This window comes from Lycium barbarum, chromosome 3, assembly GCF_019175385.1.
Source record: "Lycium barbarum isolate Lr01 chromosome 3, ASM1917538v2, whole genome shotgun sequence".
NCBI lineage: Eukaryota > Viridiplantae > Streptophyta > Magnoliopsida > Solanales > Solanaceae > Lycium > Lycium barbarum.
The window spans coordinates 13,287,054-13,312,596 of record NC_083339.1 but is presented as its reverse complement, the minus strand read 5'-3'; the positions used below and the strand labels follow the sequence as shown (position 1 = coordinate 13,312,596).

The window sequence follows — 25,543 nt, the reverse complement described above, 5'->3', positions numbered from 1 at the left end:
ATGAGTGAGCCAAAATGGCTATACGACTCCAAATGTCTGACATGACATAACTGACTTGTCTAGTCTATGAAACCTCTATCATGAGTCTGACTGGAAAACATACTTACTGGGACAAGGCCCCCAGCATACCTTTAGATGCAAAACTAAATAAAGAAATACAATGTCTAAACCCCGAATGAGATGGGGCTCACCAATAAGCTGGTACGTGCAAATCCTAATGAGCAGAAGCGTCGTCCTGTAAATCCGTACCTGCATCATGAAATGCAGGCCCCCGGGCAATAAAAGGGGACGTCAGCACATTGAATGTACTGGTATGTAAAGTAACCGAAAGAAACAACATGGAACATGGAATAACATGACAAGAACTGAAACTGAAAACCTGGACATGAACATGAGCATGTGTACATACGTATATACATAACATAAGTAAAAACATGATAAGTAGGGAGAGCATTTTATTAACCGACACATGATATCACCACGTGGATACGTGGAGTCTGGTACCTCGCCGGACCAGCAGAGCCCCTATACCTTGCCAGGGTATAAGGTGGTAACGTACCTGATGGATCCATTCAGTGTAAAATTAAGGTATCGTCCTAACTAGGCGGAGCGATCCTTGTCCTATCGTGGCTACATAGTTTCAGGCTATCTGAGCCTTCTCGGTAATTCGTGCAACTCCCAAAAACATTAACATAATATAGTTGGCTAAGAAGCCCATGATTTTCGTGAATTAACTTGTACTTGTCTTGTAATAATGATTTCACGAAATAACTTGTAAACATGGTTTCATGAAATAGCTTGTAAACATATTCTTGATTCATGAGTAATAACAATAGTTCATAATCATATATGTGTAATTGACTTGAAAACATGGTTGTAACTTTCAAAATAAAATCATCAGTTTCATATGAACATAATGAGAACACATGAGGAGGAATTCATGATTCATGGATTAAGCTAGGATTCCTAATATCCGTAATGGAAGAGTAGGAATACAATAATGAACATAGATACAAAATTCATGTACATACATACATAATTACGGGCTACCAATATGTTGGGTTTAATGCCCTAGGATTTGAACTTCATGGATTTTACCAAACGGATCATGGGGAAGAACGTAGAGATTCCCACATGTGGATGGAAGTTCTACATACCTTAACTTCCCGCTTTTAAGCGTATCACGATGTCCTTCAATCCCTTCAACTTCAATCTATAGCAATACAGGTCATAGGGATTCTATGTTAGCAACAATATCGATGCTTTGTTCATCTAAGCATTTTATCAAACACTTGGTGGGCATGAAGCTCCACAACCTTCATTAATGGTGTTTTATTCACCCAATCCCATTCTATTACTTCTAGATGATTCTACAATCTCAATTAGATGTAATTAACATTATTCTTCATCACCCACATGAATACAACAATCCCAAGTCAACAATCCAACAACTCTAGCATAGTTCATATAATTCTCTTCATCAAACCCAATTATTATTCTCCCAAGAATTCATCAATTCACACTATAAATGATTAGGGATTAGAAACATTACCTTTTATGAGTAGTCACCACGAAATCCACATCCTCAAGTTTGATTTTTAGCTTAGAATGACGGCAACAACTTGTACTACACTTTATCCTTCACGAGCCTCGGGATTCGGGGCCTTCAACTTGGTTGATTCTCTACTTTTTCTCTCTAAAATCTGAAAATATGGAGGAAATGGGGCTGCTAGGGTTAACATTTCCCTTAAATACCAAGGGGAAATGGGTTTGACCCAACTTGAAATCGGGTTGGGACCTTCCTGTCTTAAAACGTCCATATCTCCCTTTCCCGATGTCATCTGTGACCCATGACCTATGGTTGGAAAGGTATTTCAATTATCTACAACTTTCGTTCTTTGAGTTTTCCCAAAATCCCAATTTATGATAGGGTTATGGGTCCCGAAGTCAGGTGACCCGAAACGTACATACCGACTAAGATACGGTCACTGTTACGGTCCCGTAACACGAAGTACGGACCGTAACTTGGTACCGTACCTTGGTGAAAATTTCCAGTGAGGTTCTGGAAATTTTTGGTGTGTTACGGTCCACTGTTACGGCCCGTAACACGAATTACGGTCCGTAACGTCACCGTTACGCTGGCAGAATTTCCAGTGAACAGGCTTCAGTAAAATGGGCATAACTCTTTGCACAGATGTCCGTTTGACCCACATAATATACCGTTGGAAATCTATTTCAAAGGGATACAACGTTTATCAAGGAAGTTTTCCCAAATTTCAAATTAATAATGGGGTTATGGTCGTTGGAAGTAAGACCTTCTATAAACTCACTTGCAAACATGCCCCGTAGAGTGGTTTTCAACTTTGCTTTGCCCAAAGACTCTTATCATGTCTTGATTGGGTTTCAAACACCATTTATACACTACTCAAATTGGGTTCATTATACCCCCATCTTATAAAACAAATCTTAACCCGGATGTACGAGGTGTTACAATATCTCCCCCTTGGGATCATTCGTCCTCGAATGATGGGTCTTGGTTAAGGATATGGCTGGACATAACTTGAATATATGAACGTGAAGAAACATGACATGGAACATGGAAAACTTACATGACATAGTTTCATGAAAACATGAGTGCTAAATCGTGAGACATGAATAGAGAATACATGAACTTGAACGTGAAACGTGAGGCATGAATACATAAGGGACATGACATGAATACTCAAGGTATTTACCTTAAAGTCTATCTGCTTGCTCTTCAAACAAGTGAGGATATCTGTTTTTCATGTCTTCTTCGGCTTCCCATGTAGCCTCTTCAACCTTTTGGCTCCACCATAAGACCTTTACTGAGGCTACTTCCTTAGTTCTCAACTTGCGAACTTGACGATCAAGAATGGCTACAGGGATCTCCTCATAAGTCAACCCATCCTTAACTGTTATTGTGTCAGTAGGAACAACCAACGATGGGTCTCCTACACACTTCCTCAACATGGACACATGAAACACGGGATGTACAGCAGCCAAGTCTTGTGGCAACTCAAGTTCATAAGCCACTAGACCGACCTTTCGTAGAATTCTGTAAGGTCCAATATATCTGGGACTTAGCTTCCCTTTCTTGCCAAATCTCATAACACCTTTCATGGGTGAGACTTTAAGGAACACCCAATCATTAACTGAAAATTCTAAATCCCTTCGTCTCACATCTGTATAAGACTTCTGGCGACTTTGAGCCGTTTTTAAATGCTCCTGTATTAACTTGACTTTCTCCATAGCCTGATAAACCAAATCTGGTCCTAACAACTCTGTTTCACCTACTTCGAACCAACCAATTAGTGATCTGCACCTTTGCCCATACAGAGCTTCAAATGGTGCCATCCCAACATGATAACTGTTATTATAAGAAAACTCAATGAGAGTTAAGTGATCATCCCAATTACCTTTGAAATCCAAGACGCATGCTCTCAACATATCCTCCAGAGTCTGAATAGTACGCTCTGCCTGGCCATCTATTTGTGGATGAAAAGTTGTGCTGAGGTTCACCTTGGTACCCAATCCTTTCTGAAAGGATTTCCAGAAGTTCGCTGTAAACTGAGCACCACGATCTAAAATAATGGACACTGGTGTCCCATGCAATCTGACAATCTTATTGACATACAGCTTGGCATAATCTTCTGCTGAGTCTGTGGTCTTGACTGGCAAAACGTGTGCTGACTTAGTAAGCCGGTCAACGATCACCCAAATAGAGTCATGTATCCTAGATGAACGAGGTAAACCTGATACAAAATCCATATTGATCATTTCCCATTTCCAGACAGGAATATCAATATTCTGAGCCAAGCCACCAGGCCTCTGGTGTTCGTCTTTCACCTGCTGACAATTCGGGCACTTAGCTACAAAATCTGCCACATTCTTCTTCATATCGTTCCACCAGTAAATCTCCTTGAGATCATGATACATCTTAGTGGAACCTGGGTGAATGGAATACCTGGAATTGTGAGCTTCTGACATGATTCGCTCTCTGAGTCCATCTACATCTGGGACACATAATCTGTCGTGGTACCTCAAGGTACCATCATCTCCCCCTTGTTCAAAAGTCGTTGCCTTATGCTTGTGAATCCCCTCCTTCAGCTGCAATAAATAGGGATCACTAAATTGTTTCTCCTTGACTTCAACGACTAAAGAGGAAAGAGCACTATTCTGAACAACCACACCACCATCCTCGGAGTCCAAAAGTCGAACTCCAAGATTGGCCAAACGGTGAACTTCCTTTGTCATAACTCTCTTATTCACGTCCACGTGGGCTAAACTTCCCATGGAATAACGACTAAGAGCATCAGCTACAACATTCGCTTTCCCCGGATGATAGAGAATATCCACATCATAATCCTTAAGCAATTCGAGCCATCTCCTCTGTCTAAGATTTAGCTCCCTTTGCTTGAAGATATAATGCAGGCTTTTATGATCTGTGAAAATATCAACGTGCACTCCATACAAATAATGACGCCATATCTTAAGTGCAAAAACTACAGCTGCCAACTCTAAGTCATGAGTCAGATAATTATTTTCGTGAACCTTGAGCTGACGAGATGCATAAGCTACAACCTTACCATGCTGCATTAAGACACATCCGAGACCAACTCCCGAAGCATCACAATAAACCACGAATCCTTCAGTTCCCTCTGGCAAAGTCAAAACTGGAGCAGAAGTCAATCTCTTCTTCAACTCCTCAAAGCTTCGCTCACAAGCATCTGACCATTGGAACTTAACTTTCTTCCGAGTCAGCTTAGTCAACAGAGCAGAGATAGAAGAAAATCCTTCTACGAAGCATCGATAATAGCCTGCCAGACCCAAGAAACTTCTTATATCAGAAACTAAGGTGGGTCTGGGCCAACTCTTTACGGCATCAATTTTCTGAGAATCAACTTTAACACCTTCACCCGAGATCACATGGCCTAAGAATGCCACTGATTTAAGCCAAAAATCACACTTTGAGAATTTTGCAAAAAGTTCGCGATCCTTAAGAGTCTGTAATACTATTCTGAGATGTTCTGCATGATCGGCCTCATTACGGGAATACACCAAAATATCATCAATGAAGACAATGACGAGAATAAATCGAGATAAGGCTTGAAAACTCTGTTCATAAGATCCATGAAAGCAGCTGGCGCATTTGTCAACCCAAATGACATAACAAGAAATTGAAAATGACCATAACGGGTCCTGAAAGCTGTCTTCGGAATTTCAACTTCCTTAACCTTCAACTGATGATAGCCTGTTCTGAGGTCAATCTTGGAATAACATTGGGCGCCCTGCAGTTGGTCAAACAAGTCATCTATTCTAGGAAGAGGGTACCTGTTCTTAATGGTAACCTTGTTCAACTGAAGGTAGTCTATACACATACGTAAGGAACCATCCTTCTTTCGGACAAATAAGGCTGGCGTACCCCAAGGCGAAACACTAGGCCTAATAAACCCTTTATCCAGAAGATCTTTCAACTGGGCTTTTAACTCTTTTAACTCTGCTGGGGCCATTCTGTATGGCGGAATAGATATCGGCTGAGTATCGGGAAGTAGATCAATTCCAAATTCAATCTCCCTGTCAGGAGGGACTCCTGGAAGATCTTCGGGAAAGACCTCTGGAAATTCATTTACAACTGGTACGGACTGGAGAGTTGGAGTCTAGGCATCAGAATCCTTGACTTGAACTAGGTGATAGATATAGCCTTTAGAAATCATTTTTCTGGCCTTTAGGTAAGAAATAAATCTACCCCTGGGTACTACTGAATTACCTTCCCATTCTATGACTGGCTCATTAGGAAACTCGAATCTTACCACTTTAGTTCTACAACATACTGTGGCATAACATGAAGCTAACCAATCCATACCCATGATCACATCGAAGTCTACCATTTCCAATTCCGCTAAATCAGCTATGGTTCTGCGGTGATAGACCAAAACTGGGCAACCCCTGTAAATACGCCTAGCTATAACTGACTCCTCAACTGGGGTGGACACCTCAAAGGGTTCATGCAATTTTTCAGGTTCAATACCAAATTTCTTAGCAACAAAAGGGGTTACATAAGATAGGGTGGATCCTGGGTCAATAAGGGCATATACGTCGAAAGTGAAAACTGTTAGAGTACCTGTAACAACATCTGCACGAGCTTCTGTATCCGGACGGCCTGTCAATGCATACAAACGGTTTCGCCCCCCGCTTGCGTTTCCAGATCTAGCTGCATTGTTCCCCTGCTGGGCCTGATTAAAGATTTTCCTGTTTCGGTTCTCGCTGAACTGTCCGGTAGACTTGACCCTCTTGTTGAACTCCTTGTCTTTCTCTTTTTGTATGGCTTCTTCCTCCTTTAGCCTTGTCTCATTACCCTGTACAAAAGCAACCATCTTGGAAATAGTCATTGTCCCATTCTGTGTAACAATATTGGCTCCATCATACAAATGGGAATCAAGGCCTCCAATGAATCTTCTCACTCTTTCCCTCATATCGGGTAACATGTGTGGGGCATGCTTAGCCAGGCTAACGAACTCCAAATAGTAATCTTGAACTGGCCTGCCATTTTGTTTGAGCTTCAGGAATTGTTTAGCCTTAGCCTCTCTGACCTCTACTGGCATAAAGTGGTCTAGGAATGCACTAGCAAATTCATCCCATGTAGCATTAGGCGCATTCTCACCTCGGGACAATTCCCAAGATTCATACCACGTGTTAGCAATGCTCAGCAGCTGATGAGCTCCAAAAGTAGTTGCTTCGGTTTCTATAACTGTCATAATCCTGAAGATCTTTTGGAGATCATCAATGTAGTCCTGAAGGTCTTCATCTTTCTTTGTCCCCGTAAAGATTGGGGGATTCATTCTGAGAAAATCCTTCGTCTTAGAAGACTCTCCATTACCTCCTGAACTTGACCCAGATTCCTGACGTTGGGCCTGAGCTGCTACCAGCTGGGTGAGCATGTTGATAGCACTCCTAACATCCCCGTCTGAAGCACTAGGAGGTGTAACGGTAGGGGCGGTTGGAGCTGTTGCCTGAGTAGGAACAGCATCTTCATGAACTATTTCCGCGGTAGCCCTTTGGCTGGTGGCTGTGTTTCTCTTCTTGTAGTTTCTTTTGTAAGGCATTTTCTTAAAACACGTACACGCACGAATTAGGAAGCCATCCTAAAAATACTGCTCTAACTGCACGATCTAGAATATGAAAGAAACGAGACAATCCTGAATGTCTTGGCGGTCAACTGTTTATATGTGTGGGGCCCTCACACATATAAAAGAGACCCCACTGGACACGGTTTCATAGACTCCCTAAAGATCCTTGAACCTAGGCTCTGATACCAAGCATTGTCACGCCCCGAACCATGGCCTGGACGTAACACGACACTCGGTGCCTAACTGCATGTGACCGAGCGAACCACATGGCTTGCTGAATCATCATGATACATAACATAAGCGGAATATAACGTGAATGCATGATGAGCCTTTATAAAACATGGTAAGTCATAATACTTAATAAAATACTCGTTTAAACAAGAGTGAGCCAAAATGGCTATACGACTCCAAATGTCTGACATGACATAACTGACTTGTCTAGTCTATGAAACCTCTATCATGAGTCTGACTGGAAAACATACTTACTGGGACAAGGCCCCCAGCATACCTTTAGATGCAAAACTAAATAAAGAAATACAATGTCTAAACCCCGAATGAGATGGAGCTCACCAATAAGCTGGTACGTGCAAATCCTAATGAGCAGAAGCGTCGTCCTGTAAATCCGTACCTACATCGTGAAATGCAGGCCCCCGGGCAATAAAAGGGGACGTCAGCACATTGAATGTACTGGTATGTAAAGTAACCGAAAGAAACAACATGGAACATGGAATAACATGATAAGAACTGAAATTGAAAACCTGGACATGAACATGAGCATGTGTACATACGTATATATATAACATAAGTAAAAACATGATAAGTAGGGAGAGCATTTTATAAACCGACACATGATATCACCACGTGGATACGTGGAGTCTGGTACCTCGCCGGACCAGCAGAGCCCCTATACCTTGCCAGGGTATAAGGTGGTAACGTACCTGATGGATCCATTCAGTGTAAAATTAAGGTATCGTCCTAACTAGGCGGAGCGATCCTTGTCCTATGGTGGCTACATAGTTTCAGGCTATCTGAGCTTTCTCGGTAATTCATACAACTCCCAAAAACATTAACATAATATAGTTGGCTAAGAAGCCCATGATTTTCGTGAATTAACTTGTACTTGTCTTGTAATAATGATTTCACGAAATAACTTGTAAACATGGTTTCATGAAATAGCTTGTAAACATATTCTTGATTCATGAGTAATAACAATAGTTCATAATCATATATGTGTAATTGACTTGAAAACATGGTTGTAACTTGCAAAATAAAATCATAAGTTTCATATGAACATAATGAGAACACATGAGGAAGAATTCATGATTCATGGATTAAGCTAGGATTCCTAATATCCGTAATGGAAGAGTAGGAATACAATAACGAACATAGATACAAAATTCATGTACATACATACATAATTACGGGCTACCAATATGTTGGGTTTAATGCCCTAGGATTTGAACTTCATGGATTTTACCAAACGGATCATGGGGAAGAACGTAGAGATTCCTACATGTGGATGGAAGTTCTACATACCTTAACTTCCCGCTTTTAAGCGTATCACGATGTCCTTCAATCCCTTCAACTTCAATCTATAGCAATACAGGTCATAGGGATTCTATGTTAGCAACAATATCCATGCTTTGTTCATCTAAGCATTTTATCAAACACTTGGTGGGCGTGAAGCTCCACAACCTTCATTAATGGTGTTTTCTTCACCCAATCCCATTCTATTACTTCTAGATGATTCTACAATCTCAATTAGATGTAATTAACATTATTCTTCATCACCCATATGAATACAACAATCCCAAGTCAACAATCCAACAACTCTAGCATAGTTCATATAATTCTCTTCATCAAACCCAATTATTATTCTCCCAAGAATTCATCAATTCACACTATAAATGATTAGGGATTAGAAACATTACCTTTTATGAGTAGTCACCACGAAATCAACATCCTCAAGTTCGATTTTTAGCTTAGAATGACGGCAACAACTTGTACTACACTTTATCCTTCACGAGCCTCGGGATTCGGGGCCTTCAACTTGGTTGATTCTCTACTTTCTCTCTCTAATTCTCCTCTCTCTCCCTTTCTCTCTCTAAAATCTGAAAATATGGAGGAAATGGGGCTGCTAGGGTTAACATTTCCCTTAAATACCAAGGGGAAATGGGTTTGACCCAACTTGAAATCGGGTTGGGACCTTCCTGTGTTCTTTGAGTTTTCCCAAATTCCCAATTTATGATAGGGTTATGGCCTCCCGAAGTCAGGTGACCCGAAACGTACATACGGACCAAGATACGGTCACTGTTACGGTCCCGTAACACAAAGTACGGACCGTAACTTGGTACCGTACCTTGGTGAAAATTTTCAGTGAGGTTCTGGAAATTTTATTGTGTTACGGTCCACTGTTACGGCCCGTAACACGAAGTACGGTCCGTAACGTCACCGTTACGCTGACAGAATTTCCAGCGAACAGGCTTCAGTAAAATGGGCATAACTCTTTGCACAGATGTCCGTTTGACCCCCATAATATACCGTTGGAAAGCTATTTCAAAGGGATACAACTTTCCTCAAGGAAGTTTTCCCAAATTCCAAATTAATAATGGGGTTATGGTCGTTGGAAGTAAGACCTTCTATAAACTCACTTGCAAACATGCCCCGTAGAGTGGTTTTCAACTTTGCTTTTCCCAAAGACTCTTCTCATGTCTTGATTGGGTTTCAAACACCATTTATACACTACTCAAATTGGGTTCATTACACCCCCATCTTATAAGACAAATCTTAACCCGGATGTACGAGGTGTTACAAAACCGGTCGCTGGCGAGGACAAGATTCCTATCAAATCATACTAATTTGTCATAGTTATGTGAGAATTAATCTACAAACACATTAAGCGATAAATCATACCCAATCCCTCGTTAAAGTAGTTATTTCCCAATTTATGTTTTGAGACTTTGCACAAGTCAATAATATCATTTGAGATATATTGGGATAGTTTGGGTTGGGAATCGAGGGGCTCGGGTGATTTTCGACATGTTTTGAACCATTTATGCAGTCAGTTGGTGCACTGCGATCACTGAGCTAGCCCGCGATCGTAAAGGTGCTAAGTCAGAAAGGTGGCGACCGCAATCTTGAAAAGACCTGGGGTTCGGACCATGGGGGCCACTGCACCTCCGCTATAGCGAGATTTAGGTCGCGAAATCATAGGAGTTGACCTGGTCAGCTCCACGAATGCGAGCCCTTGGACCGCAATCGCATAGGTCCTGGACTGGGCCTCTCCACGATAACAATCAAGTGGACTGTGATCGTGAATGAGGACTCATAGGTGTAAACATCAGATTTCGTGAACTAGCTTTGTTATTTACCAAATTTGGATATCCTATGCTACTGGAAAGGGAGAATTGAACTGATTGCACAAAGCATTTTTATGCGATTAACTTTCTTTCAATTATTGTGAAATGAATTTATTGTTGCACTTCATATAGTTGTTGAGTAATACTTAATTATCATGCAGGGCCAAAAAAGAGAGAAGCCACAACAAGGAACAAGAATCATTATAGTAAAATGTTATAGTACTGAATTAATGTTTCTCTTTTCAATTTCAAGAAACATGTAGCATCAGAAAGCTCCTTAACAAGAAACTAGTTGTATTACAAACCTAGCTAGTCTCATCAACCAAAAAATTTCAAGGAATGAAGGGTGCTCTTTAACAAAAATTAAGCGGAAGAAAAGCAAAAGGAAGATGTTGCTAGAAAGTCTAACATGAAAGATCAACATTTAGGAAGATCAGATGGCGGAGGAGGTAACTTCTGCTTGGGACCTTTTCCATCCATTACCATCCAAGCCATTTTCAACCCCCAACTTGTGTGTACTTCAAGATGACAGTGCATGAACCATACTCCTAAAAATTCATATAAACATTCAAAAATATCATGTCAAAAAAACTTCGATAGAAAAATAGATATTTAAACATTAAATTCAACTATTGTTAAATTAAGTGAGTGTGTGTTCTGTGCATTTACAATGTTTTTTTTTTACATTATCAGGTCAATCGACCTACAACAACATATAACTCCACATGATACCAATAGCGTAAAACTTCTTAACACTCAGTGGATATAACTTGAACTCTAATTTCATACCTGGATTGTCTGCAAGGAAGCGAAAGGCGACCCAACCTCCAGATGGAACACCAACAGTGTTCCTTTCAGCAGGGTCAATAAGGTTGAAATTAGCAGGGTCCTTGCTAGAATTATAATTTCCAAAGCCTTGACCAACCACAAAGAAATTGTAACCATGAAGGTGTAGTGGATGACATTCAGCACCAATAATACTTGTATCTTGCATAACCAATTCCACACTAGTATTAAAAGGTAGCATCACAACTTTTGTGCCTGTGGTCACAAAAACATTGTTTGGTGGATTGCCTGTGTAATTGAATTTTTTTGGTGGATTGGCTGGAAAATCTGTGGTATAAACTCCTTTGGATTGATTGAAATAGTGAGATTGAAGCAGTGCTACATTTGGCTGAACAAAGGATATATTGTTAACTGAAGCTGCCAATTTAGTATTATTTGGTCCTTGACATGTTTGGTTCTGAGGGCATGGATTCAATCCTAATCCTACAGTAAAGAAAAAAAGTTTATCAACTTTCTTAGGTGCATTGGCTGGAAATTTTGCATTAGCTAAACTTCTGATTTTCTTGACAAAACTTGTAGCAAAAATGCTGTCGTTGAATATAGGGAGTTTTGGTTTTAACAAAGGAAATTTATTGCTATTCTTGGTGTTAGTAGAGGGTTGATGATATTCTAAGATTCCAGTGGTGGTGGAATTGTCAAAGGAAGAAGGGCCAGTGACATATGGCTGAGCCGCCATAAGGAAGGTGGCATTAGGGTGAAAATGTTTGGTTTTCAAGAGGATATTTGTGGTTTGTCCTGGTGTTATAAGAATTGTGTTGCTCTTGAATGGTGTCACGTAAACCGCATCAACTTCTACAACAGTAAGGTTGTGATTTGCTATGCTGAAGAAAAGTTCATCATTTAGTGCAGCATTGACTATCCTCAATAGATATGTCTTCCCTGGTTTCACCTTCAATTTGAATGTATCTGCAACACATATGAAAGTAAGTTACTATGTTTACATGAAAATATGTGACCAAGTCTAAATTATGCAAAGGATAAGAGGATGATAATAGTATATGCTCCTTTCTTATTGATTTTTGCAAGAGTTTATGTTCAATGCGGTTACGGTGTAAAAGACACTTATATAATCAGATCATTTATAAGATAATTCTAAGTAAGTCTCTATGATATAAATTAATCGGCAATATTATAAAAATGATAAGCAACCTACTATAATAAGTTAAATAGCACTGTCAGTACATAAAACTTAAATCACTTTTAAAATATTTACCTTTAGCAGAGCAATTGTAGAGAAGTCCAGGAAGACCATTGATGGTATAAGCATCAGAAATATTTGGAGCTCCTCCTGTTTGAAGGGCTTGGTTAATTAGTTTCTCTGTATCTGCCTGTCACCATTCACCTAAAATCCAAATACATCAAATATAGTGGTTGATTAAAAGTTAATGTTTGACAATAAACTAATGAAATGAGTAACATAACTACTTAAATATTAATTAAGTTGATCAATACCAAAGAGAATGGGGACTTCCTTGAAGGGTTGTGGAAAAGGGTAAGCAACACCTTTCTTTGGAAGAATAACAATGGGTCCATAGAGTGTTACTCTCAGCCATGAGATGTGAGCATGCCAAAATAAAGTTCCTCTTTGACCAGTGATAGTGAAATTATACACATAACTCTGCCCTGTCTGAATTGGACATTGTGCAATATAAGCAGGCCCATCAGCCCATCCACTTCTTAGTTGTCTCACTCCATGCCTAGAGTCATGTTGTAGAAATCTTTTACATTAGAGATTTGATAACTTAAATGATAACTATAGGCAACCATCGATATATCTATTAAAGTGAGACTTGATAACTAAAATGATAACTATAGACAACCATCGATATATCTATTAAAGTGAGACTAGTAATCTAGAAAATAAGTCAAGTTACCTATTACGACAAGTTAAAATACATTGATAGTAGAAATTCTTCATTCCATCAGTATATATAAGTTAATCCTTTGAAAACTTCTCTTGGTAACTCATGTTTTTGAAATGTAATTGTAACACCCCGTACTTTTAATGAAAGTTTTGACCACGATCCTAGACTTAGAACATCAGATAAAGAATGTGGGAATTGAAATTTTTCCGTTAAGTTGTGATATGGTGGTTTACGCCCATGAACAGTGGTCGTATTTCAATTTACGACCATGAACAGTGCCCGTAAACTGAAACCAAGAATTTCTGAACATTCTGGAATTTGACATTTTGAGGTCATATGGTTAAATACGGACCGTATTTCACTTTACGGCCCGTATTTCAAAACGTGTTTGGAATTTGGGAAAACTTCCTTGATGAAAGTTGTAGAGAATTGAAATACCTTTCCAACGGTATCTTACGGGGGTCAAACGGACATCGGTGCAAAGAGTTATGACCATTTTACTGAAGAGAGGCAGTGCTGTCCGTATTTCAAAATACGGCCAGTATTTCAAAATACGGCCCGTATTTCAAAATACGGCCAGTATTTAACTGGGACGAAAATCTGATTTTTCCAGAACATTATATGTTCGTTTATATCAGTTCAAGTCATTATTTTTCATTCCCTCAAACCCTAGAACGATCTCCTACTCTCCTCCAACATCAAGAACACCAAGGTAAGTCCATTCCAATTATTCCAACTCAATTCTAACATATATCCTTGTAATCTAAACAAGAAATAATCATTCCTAATCTAGGGTTTTCAAGAAAACCCATCTCAAGATTCAAGAATCAAGATTTAGGAAATCTTCTTCAAAATTCAAGTCTTTAATTCAAGTTTTGGAACAACTAAGGTATGTAGAACTTCCATCCACATGTGGGAATCTCTATGTTCCTCCCCATGATTCGTTTCGTAAAATATATGAAGTTCAAATCTTAGGGCATTAAACCCAACATATTGGTAGCCCGTAATTATGTATGTATGTACAAGAATTTTGTATCTATATTCGTTATTGTATTCCTAATCTTCCATTACGGATATTAGGAATTCTAGCTAAATCCATGAATCATGAATTCTTCCTCATGTGTTCTCATTATGTTTATATGAAACTTTATGATTTCATCCAGCAAGTTACAAGCATGTTTTCAAGTCAAGTATATATATATATGATTATGAACTATTGTTATTACTCATGCATCAAAAACATGTTTTGCAAGACTATGACAAGTTATCTTATGAAACTATATTTACAAGTTATGATTTATGAAAACCATGTACAAGCAAGTTATGATTTATGAAAACCATGTACAAGCAAGTTATGATTTATGAAAACCATGTACAAGCAAGTTATGATTTATGAAAACCATGTACAAGCATGTTATGATTTATGAAAACCATGTACAAGCAAGTTATGATATATGAAAACCATGTACAAGCAAGTTATGATTTATGAAAACCATGTACAAGCAAGTTATGATTTATGAAAATCATGTACAAGCAAGTTATGATTCATGAAAAGCATGTACAAGCAAGTTATGATCATGAATACCATGTACAAGCAAGTTACGATTCATGATAACCATGGGCAGCAAGTGCCACTATTTTACATGTTCATGTTTGGGAGTTGCATTAATTACCGAGGAGGGCTTCAGATAGCCTGAAACTACGTAGCCACCGTAGGATGAGGATCGCTCCACCCATGTCCCGGACGATCTCTCATAATGACTGGATCCTTTCATACTTTATTAAATCTCATGTTCCTTGGCAAGGACTGAGTGTTCTGCTGGCGGGACGCAAGCACCAGACCATGGATCGGTTATAAGTTATTGCTCTCCCTACTTATGATATTTTTACCATGTTTTATATGTATATGTATGCACTCATGTTCATGTCCAGGTTTTCAGTTTCAGTTCTTATCATGTTATTCCATGTCCCATGTTATTTCTTTCAGTTGTTTTACATACCAGTACATTCAATGTGCTGACGTCCCCTTTTTATTGCCCGGGGGCCTGCATTTCACGATGCAGGTACTGATACACAGGACGACATATCTGCTCAGTAGGACAACATTCGTATCAGCTTATTGGTGAGCCCCATCTCATTCGGGGTTTAGTCAACTTTTGTTTTATGATTAATTATGCATCTAAGGTATGCTGGGGGCCTTGTCCCAGTAAGTATGTTTTCCAGTCAGATCATGATAGAGGTTTCATAGACTAGACAAGTCAGTTATGTTATGTCAGACATTCGGAGTCGTATAGCCATTTTTGGCTCATTCATGTTATTTCCGCACTCATGTTTAAACAAGTGTTTTTATTAAGTATTATGACTTATTACGTTTTATAAAGGCTCATCATGCATTCACGTTATATTTCCGCTCATGTATGTATCATGATGATTCAGCAAGCCATGTGGTTCGCTCGGTCACACGCAGTCAGGCACCGAGTGCCGTGTTACGTCCAGGCCATGGTTCGGGGCGTGACAAAGCTTGGTATCAGAGCCTAGGTTCAAGTGTCTTTAGGGAGTCTATGAAACCGTGTCCAGTGGGGTCACTTTTATATGTGTGAGGGCCCCATACATATAAACAGTTGACCACCAAGACATTCAGGATTGTCTCATTTCTTTCTACTCTAGATCGTGCCATGAAGCTTAGAGCAATAAGTAACTTCTCTTCCTCTCGAATTACGTACGTTTCGAATGCGCAGGAGATGAACAGGTAATTCAAGGTCCAAGTAAGGATGTTTACCCATATGGGGTACAATTGTGCAGTACTTACTGGTAACGAATGAGACTTCAAGTGCTAATGAAAGTGGAATACAATGTAAGTTGCCTGAGAAGGGGTATAGTGGAATGAATAGTATGTTGAATGATAATGATATTCTCGAGAAAGGAGAATGGTATACCACAAGGAGAGGATATTAGAGAAATTAGAAAAAGGAGCTAAGTCTGCAAGAAACGTAAATCATGAAGGATCTCAAGGAAGTGGTGGAAGACAGTTTTCTACCGGAGGTCATTAGGACCCACTCCATCTGCAGTTAAAGATTGAAAGGGAAAATAAACAGGAAAGTGTAACAGGTACAGTTTGAGTTGGACCTATGAGGTAAGTTCATCATTTTTTTATACTGTTGTCGAAATTGGGAGCCCCGTGCGGCTACGATATGATATGATATATGTATATATGTTGGCCTTGTGAGGCATTGTTGGTATTTCCTGCGTGCAGGTTTTGGGATAGTAAGAAATACAGAGGAAACTCTGTCAAATTTTTCCTAGAAATAGAAGGAGAATAAGATATAAGTTCATAATATGTCTGGAAAAGCCATGTCAACAGTAATGATAAGATTTGACCAAGTTACGAGTACGGCTGACCTTGAGAAATATGATTTGATTTCCTATTCAGATGAACACCTTGAGTGGGTGACAGTTCAGATACATCCGAATGTGTGTTAGGAACCAAGGGCTTACGTTAAGCATGGAGTAGAGTGATTAGTGGAAGAAGAAATCAGCTAAAGCTGTAAGAGAGCAAACTACAGAAGAATAGCCTTTAAGAGTTGTCAAAAGGGGTTGACCTAAGATTTACAATGTGAGCAGAGTAAAGTCATTAAGATGGAGTATGCCAATTATGAACACAGTAGCAACTGCTCATGGAAGTAAATTTAGTTTTTCCCCATGAGAAATTGCTCAAATGGGAGTCGAAAGATTCATCAATGTTGTAGAGTACAAAGCAATTACAGAAGATAAGGAATGTTAATTGGATCCCATCAAAAGAGAAGAATTTGTAAGTATAAGATGTTAGCCTTGGTCTAAAGGGGAGATGCATAAATCGTCAGTAAGTCCAGTGATATAATTGGAAACCCGAAGGGTTAGCACAAGATATGAAGAACCTCAGTTCAGTTAGGTTGACATAATGAGATAATCTCCATAAGGGAATATGCCTCATCTTAGAGAAAACCAGAAGTGAGTAGAATGATCGTCGAACGAATCGTGTCAAGTTCAATTACTATCGATTAGGCGATCACAGAAAAGCTATGAGACCATGCCCAGTTATGTGTGATAAGGGTAGTGCCATTGCGCAAGATTCTAATCTCTAAGGTGCTCATAAAAGACTTAGCGTACAACCGTACTATGAGTATTTTAGGAAGTATGTCAAAAAAAAAATCAAGTATGGGAAGTACAACTCATGATTTAGGCAGACAAGAGAACTAAGGTGAAAGAAGTTCACTGCTTATCCAAGCTAGGAATTCGACTTTCAGACTCCGAAGTGGGTGGAGTTATTGCCCAGAACATGGCATTCATGCTTAGTCATTGAAGTTAGAGAGAAGCAGTTTGGTGATTCCTACTTGCTGCGGATGAAAGAGGGGATTTACGAATAGAAAGCCTTAGCTTTTGAGCAGGAGGAAGATAATGGTACCTTGAGATATCGAGGCAGATTGTACATTCCAGATGTTGATGGGCTCAGAGAGCGAATCATGTTAGAATCCCACAACTCTAGGTATTCCATTCACCCAGGTTCCACGAAGATGTATCATGATCTCAAGGAGATTCACTGGTGGAACGACATGAAGAAGAATGTGGCAGATTTTGTAGCTAAGTGCCTGAACTGTCAGCAAGTGTAAGCCGAACACCAGAAGCCTGGTGGCTTGGCTCAGGATAATGATATTTTTGTCTGGAAACGGGAAATGATCAATATGGGCTTTGTATCAGGTCTACCTCGTTCAGCTAGGAGGCATGATTTAATTTGGGTGATTGTGGACAGACTTACGAAGTCAGCGCACTTCTTGCCAGTTAAGACCACAGATTGAACATAAGATTATGCCAAGTCATGTGTTAATGAAATTGTTGGATTGTATGGGACCCTAGAGTCCATTATTTTAGATTATGGTGCTCAGTTCACACCGAACTTCTAAAAATCCTTTCAGAAAGGATTGGGTACAGAGGTGAACCATAGCACAACTTTTCATCCTCAAATAAATGGTCAGACAGATACGCTATTCAGATCTCATGTTATGATATTCATGTTAGTTCAATACTCAGATATTTATGTCAACTTAGTACTCAGATATCAGTCCAGTACTCACGTATTCATGCCATTCCAGTATTCAGCTAATCCAGTATTCAGTCAGCTCAGTATTCAGCTAATCCAGTATTCAGTCAGCTCAGTATTCAACTAATCCAGTATTTAATTAGCTCAGTATTCAGTCAGCCCAGTCTTCAATCAGGACAATAGACATTCAGTTTAGTATCTCAGCAGTTTAGTAATCTTGTATTCATTCAGTTCAGTAACCATGTGTCCTTGATTTCAATGGTAATTGGGATGACCACCTGTCTCTTATTGAGTTTACTTACAATAAAAGAAAAAGGATTACCATGCTAATATTGGTAAGGCACTATTTGAAACCCTTTTTGAGCGAAGGTGTAGATTACCAATTGGTTGGTTCAAAGTTGGTGAAGCAGAGTTGCTAGGACCAGATTTTTGTTTATCAGGATATGGAGAATGTCAAGTTAATACAGGAGCGTTTGAAACGGCTCAGAGTCACCAGAAGTCATATACAGATGTAAGGCGAAGGGAATTTAGAATTTTCAGTTGATGATTAGGTGTTCCTTAAAGTCTCACCTAGGAAAGGTGTCATGAGATTTGGCAAGAAAGGGAAGCTAAGTTCCAGATATATTGGACCTTACAAAATTCTACGAAAGGTTGGTCTAGTAGCTTATGAACTTGAGTTGCCATAAGATTTGGTTGTTGTACACCCAGTGTTTCATGAATCCATGTTGAGGAAGTGTATAGGAGACCCATCATTGGTTGTTCTTGCTAATACTATAACATTTAAGGATAGTTTGACGTATGAGGAGATCCCCATAGCCATTCTTGACCGTCAGATTCGCAAGTTGAGAACTAAGGAAGTAGCCTCAGTAAAAGTCCTGTGGAGGAGTCAGAAAGTTGAGAAAGCTACATGGGAAACCGAGAAGGATGTGAAATCCATGTACCCGTACTTGTTTCAGCCCGCAGAAGAGATTTATGATGAAACACCAAGATTTTGAGGTATGTAAGCTTTCTTTTCATGCTTTTGGTCGTGTGTGGCCAATTTATAGTGCTATTGTGATGTAGCCCTGTGAGGCAATGATATTATGGGTTGTTGTGACAGGTTGATAGTGCCATATTATAGGGGAAACTCTGGCAAAATTTTTATAGAATCCCGAATGTTTAACATTCGAGGACAAATGCTCCAAAAAGAGGGGAGAATGTTACACCTTGGAAATTTCTCCGTTAGCGTACCACGAATAGACCCATGAAGGGTATGACGCATACGACATGTTGACGAGTAAGAAGTACTATTTAATGATTCTAAATGAGATTTCAAAGACATTGGAGGTAGGAGACGAAAGTTGTTAAGGAAAACAAGGTATATGTTGTATGTCGGGCAAGAATCACGAGTATCGGATTAATGATGGCTCAATGACATTTTGGAGAAGAGTTATAATGTCCCTTATGTATTCATGCCTCACGTTTCACGTTCAAGTTCATGTATTCGCTATTCATGTCTCATGTTTAGGCACTGACGTTTTCATAAAACTATGTCATGTCAGTTTTCGTGCCCCATGTCATGTTATGTCTCATGTTTCACGCTCATTTCATGTATCCATCGCTCATGTTTCATGTCTCAAGCTCCAGTATCCATGTTTCCATGTAATCATCCATTCAGTTCTTATGTTCAATGATCATGCCCCCACGTAACCATGTCAAGCTCTTATGTTTTATGTCGTCTTTCATTCATGTTCATGTATTCAAGCCATGTCCAGCCATATCCTTAACCATGACCCATCATTCGAGGACGAATGATCCCAAGGGGGAGATATTGTAACACCCGGTACTTTTAATGAAAGTTTTGACCACGATCCTAGACTTAGAACATCAGATAAAGAATGTGGGAATTGAAATTTTTCCGTTAAGTTGTGATATGGTGGTTTACGCCCATGAACAGTGGTCGTATTTCAATTTACGACCATGAACAGTGCCCGTAAACTGAAACCAAGAATTTCTGAACATTCTGGAATTTGACATTTTGAGGTCATATGGTTAAATACGGACCGTATTTCACTTTACGGCCCGTATTTCAAAACGTGTTTGGAATTTGGGAAAACTTCCTTGATGAAAGTTGTAGAGAATTGAAATACCTTTCCAACGGTATCTTACGGTGGTCAAACGGACATCTGTGCAAAGAGTTATGGCCATTTTACTGAAGAGAGGCAGTGCTGTCCGTATTTCAAAATACGGCCAGTATTTCAAAATACGGCCCGTATTTCAAAATACGGCCAGTATTTAACTGGGACGAAAATCTGATTTTTCCAGAACATTATATGTTCGTTTATATCAGTTCAAGTCATTATTTTTCATTCCCTCAAACCCTAGAACGATCTCCTACTCTCCTCCAACATCAAGAACACCAAGGTAAGTCCATTCCAATTATTCCAACTCAATTCTAACATATATCCTTGTAATCTAAACAAGAAATAATCATTCCTAATCTAGGGTTTTCAAGAAAACCCATCTCAAGATTCAAGAATCAAGATTTAGGAAATCTTCTTCAAAATCCAAGTCTTTAATTCAAGTTTTGGAACAACTAAGGTATGTAGAACTTCCATCCACATGTGGGAATCTCTATGTTCCTCCCCATGATTCGTTTCGTAAAATATATGAAGTTCAAATCTTAGGGCATTAAACCCAACATATTGGTAGCCCGTAATTATGTATGTATGTACAAGAATTTTGTATCTATATTCGTTATTGTATTCCTAATCTTCCATTACGGATATTAGGAATTCTAGCTAAATCCATGAATCATGAATTCTTCCTCATGTGTTCTCATTATGTTTATATGAAACTTTATGATTTCATCCAGCAAGTTACAAGCATGTTTTCAAGTCAAGTATATATATATATATGATTATGAACTATTGTTATTACTCATGCATCAAAAACATGTTTTGCAAGACTATGACAAGTTATCTTATGAAACTATATTTACAAGTTATGATTTATGAAAACCATGTACAAGCAAGTTATGATTTATGAAAACCATGTACAAGCAAGTTATGATTTATGAAAACCATGTACAATCAAGTTATGATTTATGAAAACCATGTACAAGCAAGTTATGATTTATGAAAACCATGTACAAGCATGTTATGATTTATGAAAACCATGTACAAGCAAGTTATGATTTATGAAAACCATGTACAAGCAAGTTATGATTTATGAAAATCATGTACAAGCAAGTTATGATTCATGAAAAGCATGTACAAGCAAGTTATGATCATGAATACCATGTACAAGCAAGTTACGATTCATGATAACCATGGGCAGCAAGTGCCACTATTTTACATGTTCATGTTTGGGAGTTGCATTAATTACCGAGGAGGGCTTCAGATAGCCCGAAACTACGTAGCCACCGTAGGATGAGGATCGCTCCACCCATGTCCCGGACGATCTCTCATAATGACTGGATCCTTTCATACTTTATTAAATCTCATGTTCCTTGGCAAGGACTGAGTGTTCTGCTGGCGGGACGCAAGCACCAGACCATGGATCGGTTATAAGTTATTGCTCTCCCTACTTATGATATTTTTACCATGTTTTATATGTATATGTATGCACTCATGTTCATGTCCAGGTTTTCAGTTTCAGTTCTTATCATGTTATTCCATGTCCCATGTTATTTCTTTCAGTTGTTTTACATACCAGTACATTCAATGTGCTGACGTCCCCTTTTTATTGCCCGGGGGCCTGCATTTCACGATGCAGGTACTGATACACAGGACGACATATCTGCTCAGTAGGACAACATTCGTATCAGCTTATTGGTGAGCCCCATCTCATTCGGGGTTTAGTCAACTTTTGTTTTATGATTAATTATGCATCTAAGGTATGCTGGGGGCCTTGTCCCAGTAAGTATGTTTTCCAGTCAGATCATGATAGAGGTTTCATAGACTAGACAAGTCAGTTATGTTATGTCAGACATTCGGAGTCGTATAGCCATTTTTGGCTCATTCATGTTATTTCCGCACTCATGTTTAAACAAGTGTTTTTATTAAGTATTATGACTTATTACGTTTTATAAAGGCTCATCATGCATTCACGTTATATTTCCGCTCATGTATGTATCATGATGATTCAGCAAGCCATGTGGTTCGCTCGGTCACACGCAGTCAGGCACCGAGTGCCGTGTTACGTCCAGGCCATGGTTCGGGGCGTGACAGCTCAATTGGTAAGAGGCGTTCCCTTCGTGGAAACAAAAGGCTTGAGGTCGCGGGTTCGATACCCGTAGCTCTGCAGAGTGAAGATGGCATAGTTGTGCGATCCGTCTGCGACCCAAGTCATACAATAGTGCAGTGTACATGAGCAAGTCATGGAGGGCAACCCGCAGCATGCATGGGTTACACCTGCGGATCCTCAAATACAAGTCGCCTTTTTTGTGAGGACCCACAGCAGGTGTAACCCATGCTCAACTGGTGAGAGTCGTCTCCTTTGGGAGAACAAAAGGCCTGAGGTCACGGGTTCGAAGCTCTGCAGGGCGCAGCGAACTGTTGTGATTTCACTGCTACAATACCTGAGTATGTCATGTCATGTCAAGTCATGTTCATGGGGTCCAGATACCCAGGGGGTTCACAGTTGCATGCATGGGTTACACCTGCTGTGGGTCCTCACAGTAATAGTAGGAACACGATTTGCTTTCAACTGTAAAAGTTGTGACGTACCAATGAATAGTGACGTTGTACTGAACATGGTTAACAACCTTGATGACAAATCTGTCTCCTTCTCTTGCAATGATTCTAGGCCCTGGAAACTGGCCATTCACTGTCACAATGCTCTTTGTTTGACACAATCTCGTCACATTTTGCATTTGAATCTGCAATCACATGAAACAATTAGAAAACATAAATTAAAATGAACAAAAGCATAGTCATAAAAAATTGCTAAATGTATTAATGAAAGGAGTAACATGTACATTAAACTTGTAGTGCCTGGTAATCCCTGCATGCTTTGCAAGTGCTAGTGTATCATCAGCTAAAACCAAGAAAATTACAGCCAGCAAAAAGAGATTAGAAGTCTTTAGGAAAGAATACTCCATATGTCAAATTGTTTTGTTTTTTCTTTGTTGAGAGATATTACTGGAAGAGATGAAATGTAAGTTACTTTGGATGGTATTGAAATGGATTGAAAATGGAAGATTTATATATAATGTGAGTGTTTGGTCAATTAGGTGATTATGGACTCCATATTGACCTGTTTAGGGTGTTGGCCCAACCATACTTTTGAGTGATGTTTAAGTGATCAAGTCTGATAATTTTGTCATAGTAATTAAATCCATATTCCACACAGCGGTTTCTCAAAAATATAGTACTCCCTCTGTTTCAATTTATGTGAACCCATTTTCTTATTAGTCCGTGCCAAAAAGAATGACCTATTTGGAAACAATTTACCTTTATGCAATGATTTATAGCCATACAAAATATATGTGACTCATTTTACACCACAAGTTTAAAAGTCTTCTCTATTTTTTAAAACTCCGTGTCCACTCAAATGGGTTCACATAAATTGAAACGGAGGAAGTATATCTTTTTACTTCTTTTTTCTTTAAGAGTTTTTCTTCACCCACTTTTATGAGAGAAATAGAGGTTTATATTGTAGGTGTACACCTTTTTTTTTTTTTTTTTTGAATTCCTTCATTAGAATTCTTGGCTTCGCCAGTGGAAAGGGAAGAAAGATAATTCATCAAACAAGATGTCGTCGTTTTTCAAACATTGTTGCTGCATATGTTAGTTCCCTATAACAACATTTTGCAATGTTGATTCAGAAAAGAAGACAAAAATGGAAATCATGCATGCAATGCATAGATATGGTGATGAATAGCCCTAAGAAAAAAAAAAACAGTGGTGCAACCAGAAATTTAAATAAGGGAAATCCAAAAAAAAAAAAAAAAAAAATCCTCACGAAGATTCAATAATTTGTATATATGCAAAAATATTCATTTTTTCCTATTTACATAGTATTTTTTTTGGACGAAGGGCCAAGAAAGTTCAATTGGACCCCTCTGTCTCCGGCTCCGCCCCCTGCCCACAAGCAATAAAACTCAAATGAGTGAATAAAAATTTAATTAAAATAAAGGAAAAGAAAGGTTTCATTTATACAAATACTGATGATTAAAATATTACAGTCAGGGGCAAATATAGATATAAAAAATGGGGCACGTGAACCATATTCTCTCCGTAAATCTAGATATCTTATGTACATATTTTCTAAAATTGATATAATATTAACTGCTAACACCCATGCTCCAAAAAGGTTGAATGGTGCACTTAATTGAATACTTTTTTTTCCTGCTTTTTAAAGTGGTGCACCGTGCACCCATGTTCTGAAAATCCTTGATTTGTCTATGATTACAGTGATGCATAAAGAAATTAATTTATCAATATCAACATCATATATTACAGCTGCAATTTGTAACTAATTGAGTGGAAGTGGAAACTGGAATACTAATATCAACGCCAAGTGAAGAAAATAATTGGTTCATCAACCAGAAATTGGCAAATTGTAAGTTGCTCAGTTGCACTCATTCTCCAACCGTTAGTACTTATTACTCAAAACAGGGGATTTTAACGTCATCTTCTGTTAGTTGCTGTCGGCTGTTGATTCCTTTTTTTTTCTTCAATTTTTGTGTACCTAATAACAACTTTGATGTTTACTGATATGTTATTAATTACTTTTGTTTTTAATTATCGGAAAGTTTGTAAGATTACCAAATAGAATGAAGTCATTTGCTATTTTAATTTCAAAACACAACAGGAATTGGACAGATGACACAAGGAATACTTGCTGAATTGCTTAAGCTGAAAACTGCAGGAAATGTGAGTTGGATATTATTTTTGGAGGCCTGAATTATATTCATCTAGATCTTGTTCCATACCACCTGGTGAGAGCTTGGAGGTGTAATAAATGGAGGAAGATCAAGGCACCAGAATTAGTATTTTCAAGAGCTTTTTCATTATTGTTTTTAGCTTAGTTTCTTAGTTAGTTTAGCTTTTCTTTTGATTCTTTTGTTTTCTTAGCTTCTTTTTGTTTTCAAACTTTCCTATTCCGGAGTAATTCTTCTGTACAAATTCTTTATTTTAATAAATCCCCATCATTACTATGGTTTAAAAAAAAAAATGAACATTTGAGATGTAGGAAATTTGGGTCCACCCATAAGGGTGCTTAAGGCCCGTTAGGTAATTAGAGCTCTACTCTTCTCTATAATAA

At 38.7% G+C, this 25,543-nt stretch overlaps 1 protein-coding gene and 1 long non-coding RNA gene across 3 annotated transcripts; one reads left to right on the top strand and one right to left on the bottom strand.

Moving 5' to 3' along the window:
- Nucleotides 1-10,738: 10,738 nt before the first annotated feature.
- Nucleotides 10,739-23,436, bottom strand: LOC132630428 (laccase-17-like). 2 transcript variants are annotated; one of them, XM_060345999.1, is made up of 6 exons: nucleotides 23,253-23,436; nucleotides 23,002-23,153; nucleotides 12,806-13,050; nucleotides 12,567-12,695; nucleotides 11,297-12,259; nucleotides 10,739-11,055 (listed from the first exon to the last, which is right to left on the bottom strand). In XM_060345999.1, exons 5-6 carry the CDS (start codon nucleotides 12,027-12,029, stop codon nucleotides 10,925-10,927), a joined length of 864 nt encoding a protein of 287 aa, XP_060201982.1. In that variant the 5' UTR covers nucleotides 12,030-12,259; nucleotides 12,567-12,695; nucleotides 12,806-13,050; nucleotides 23,002-23,153; nucleotides 23,253-23,436; the 3' UTR covers nucleotides 10,739-10,924. Both variants share the same exon structure in this region, with proteins under 2 accessions (XP_060201982.1, XP_060201983.1).
- Nucleotides 20,166-22,264, top strand: LOC132630429 (uncharacterized). Its single transcript, XR_009578582.1, has 2 exons — nucleotides 20,166-20,872; nucleotides 22,049-22,264. It is a non-coding gene; the product is annotated as an uncharacterized LOC132630429 (long non-coding RNA).
- Nucleotides 23,437-25,543: the final 2,107 nt, after the last annotated feature.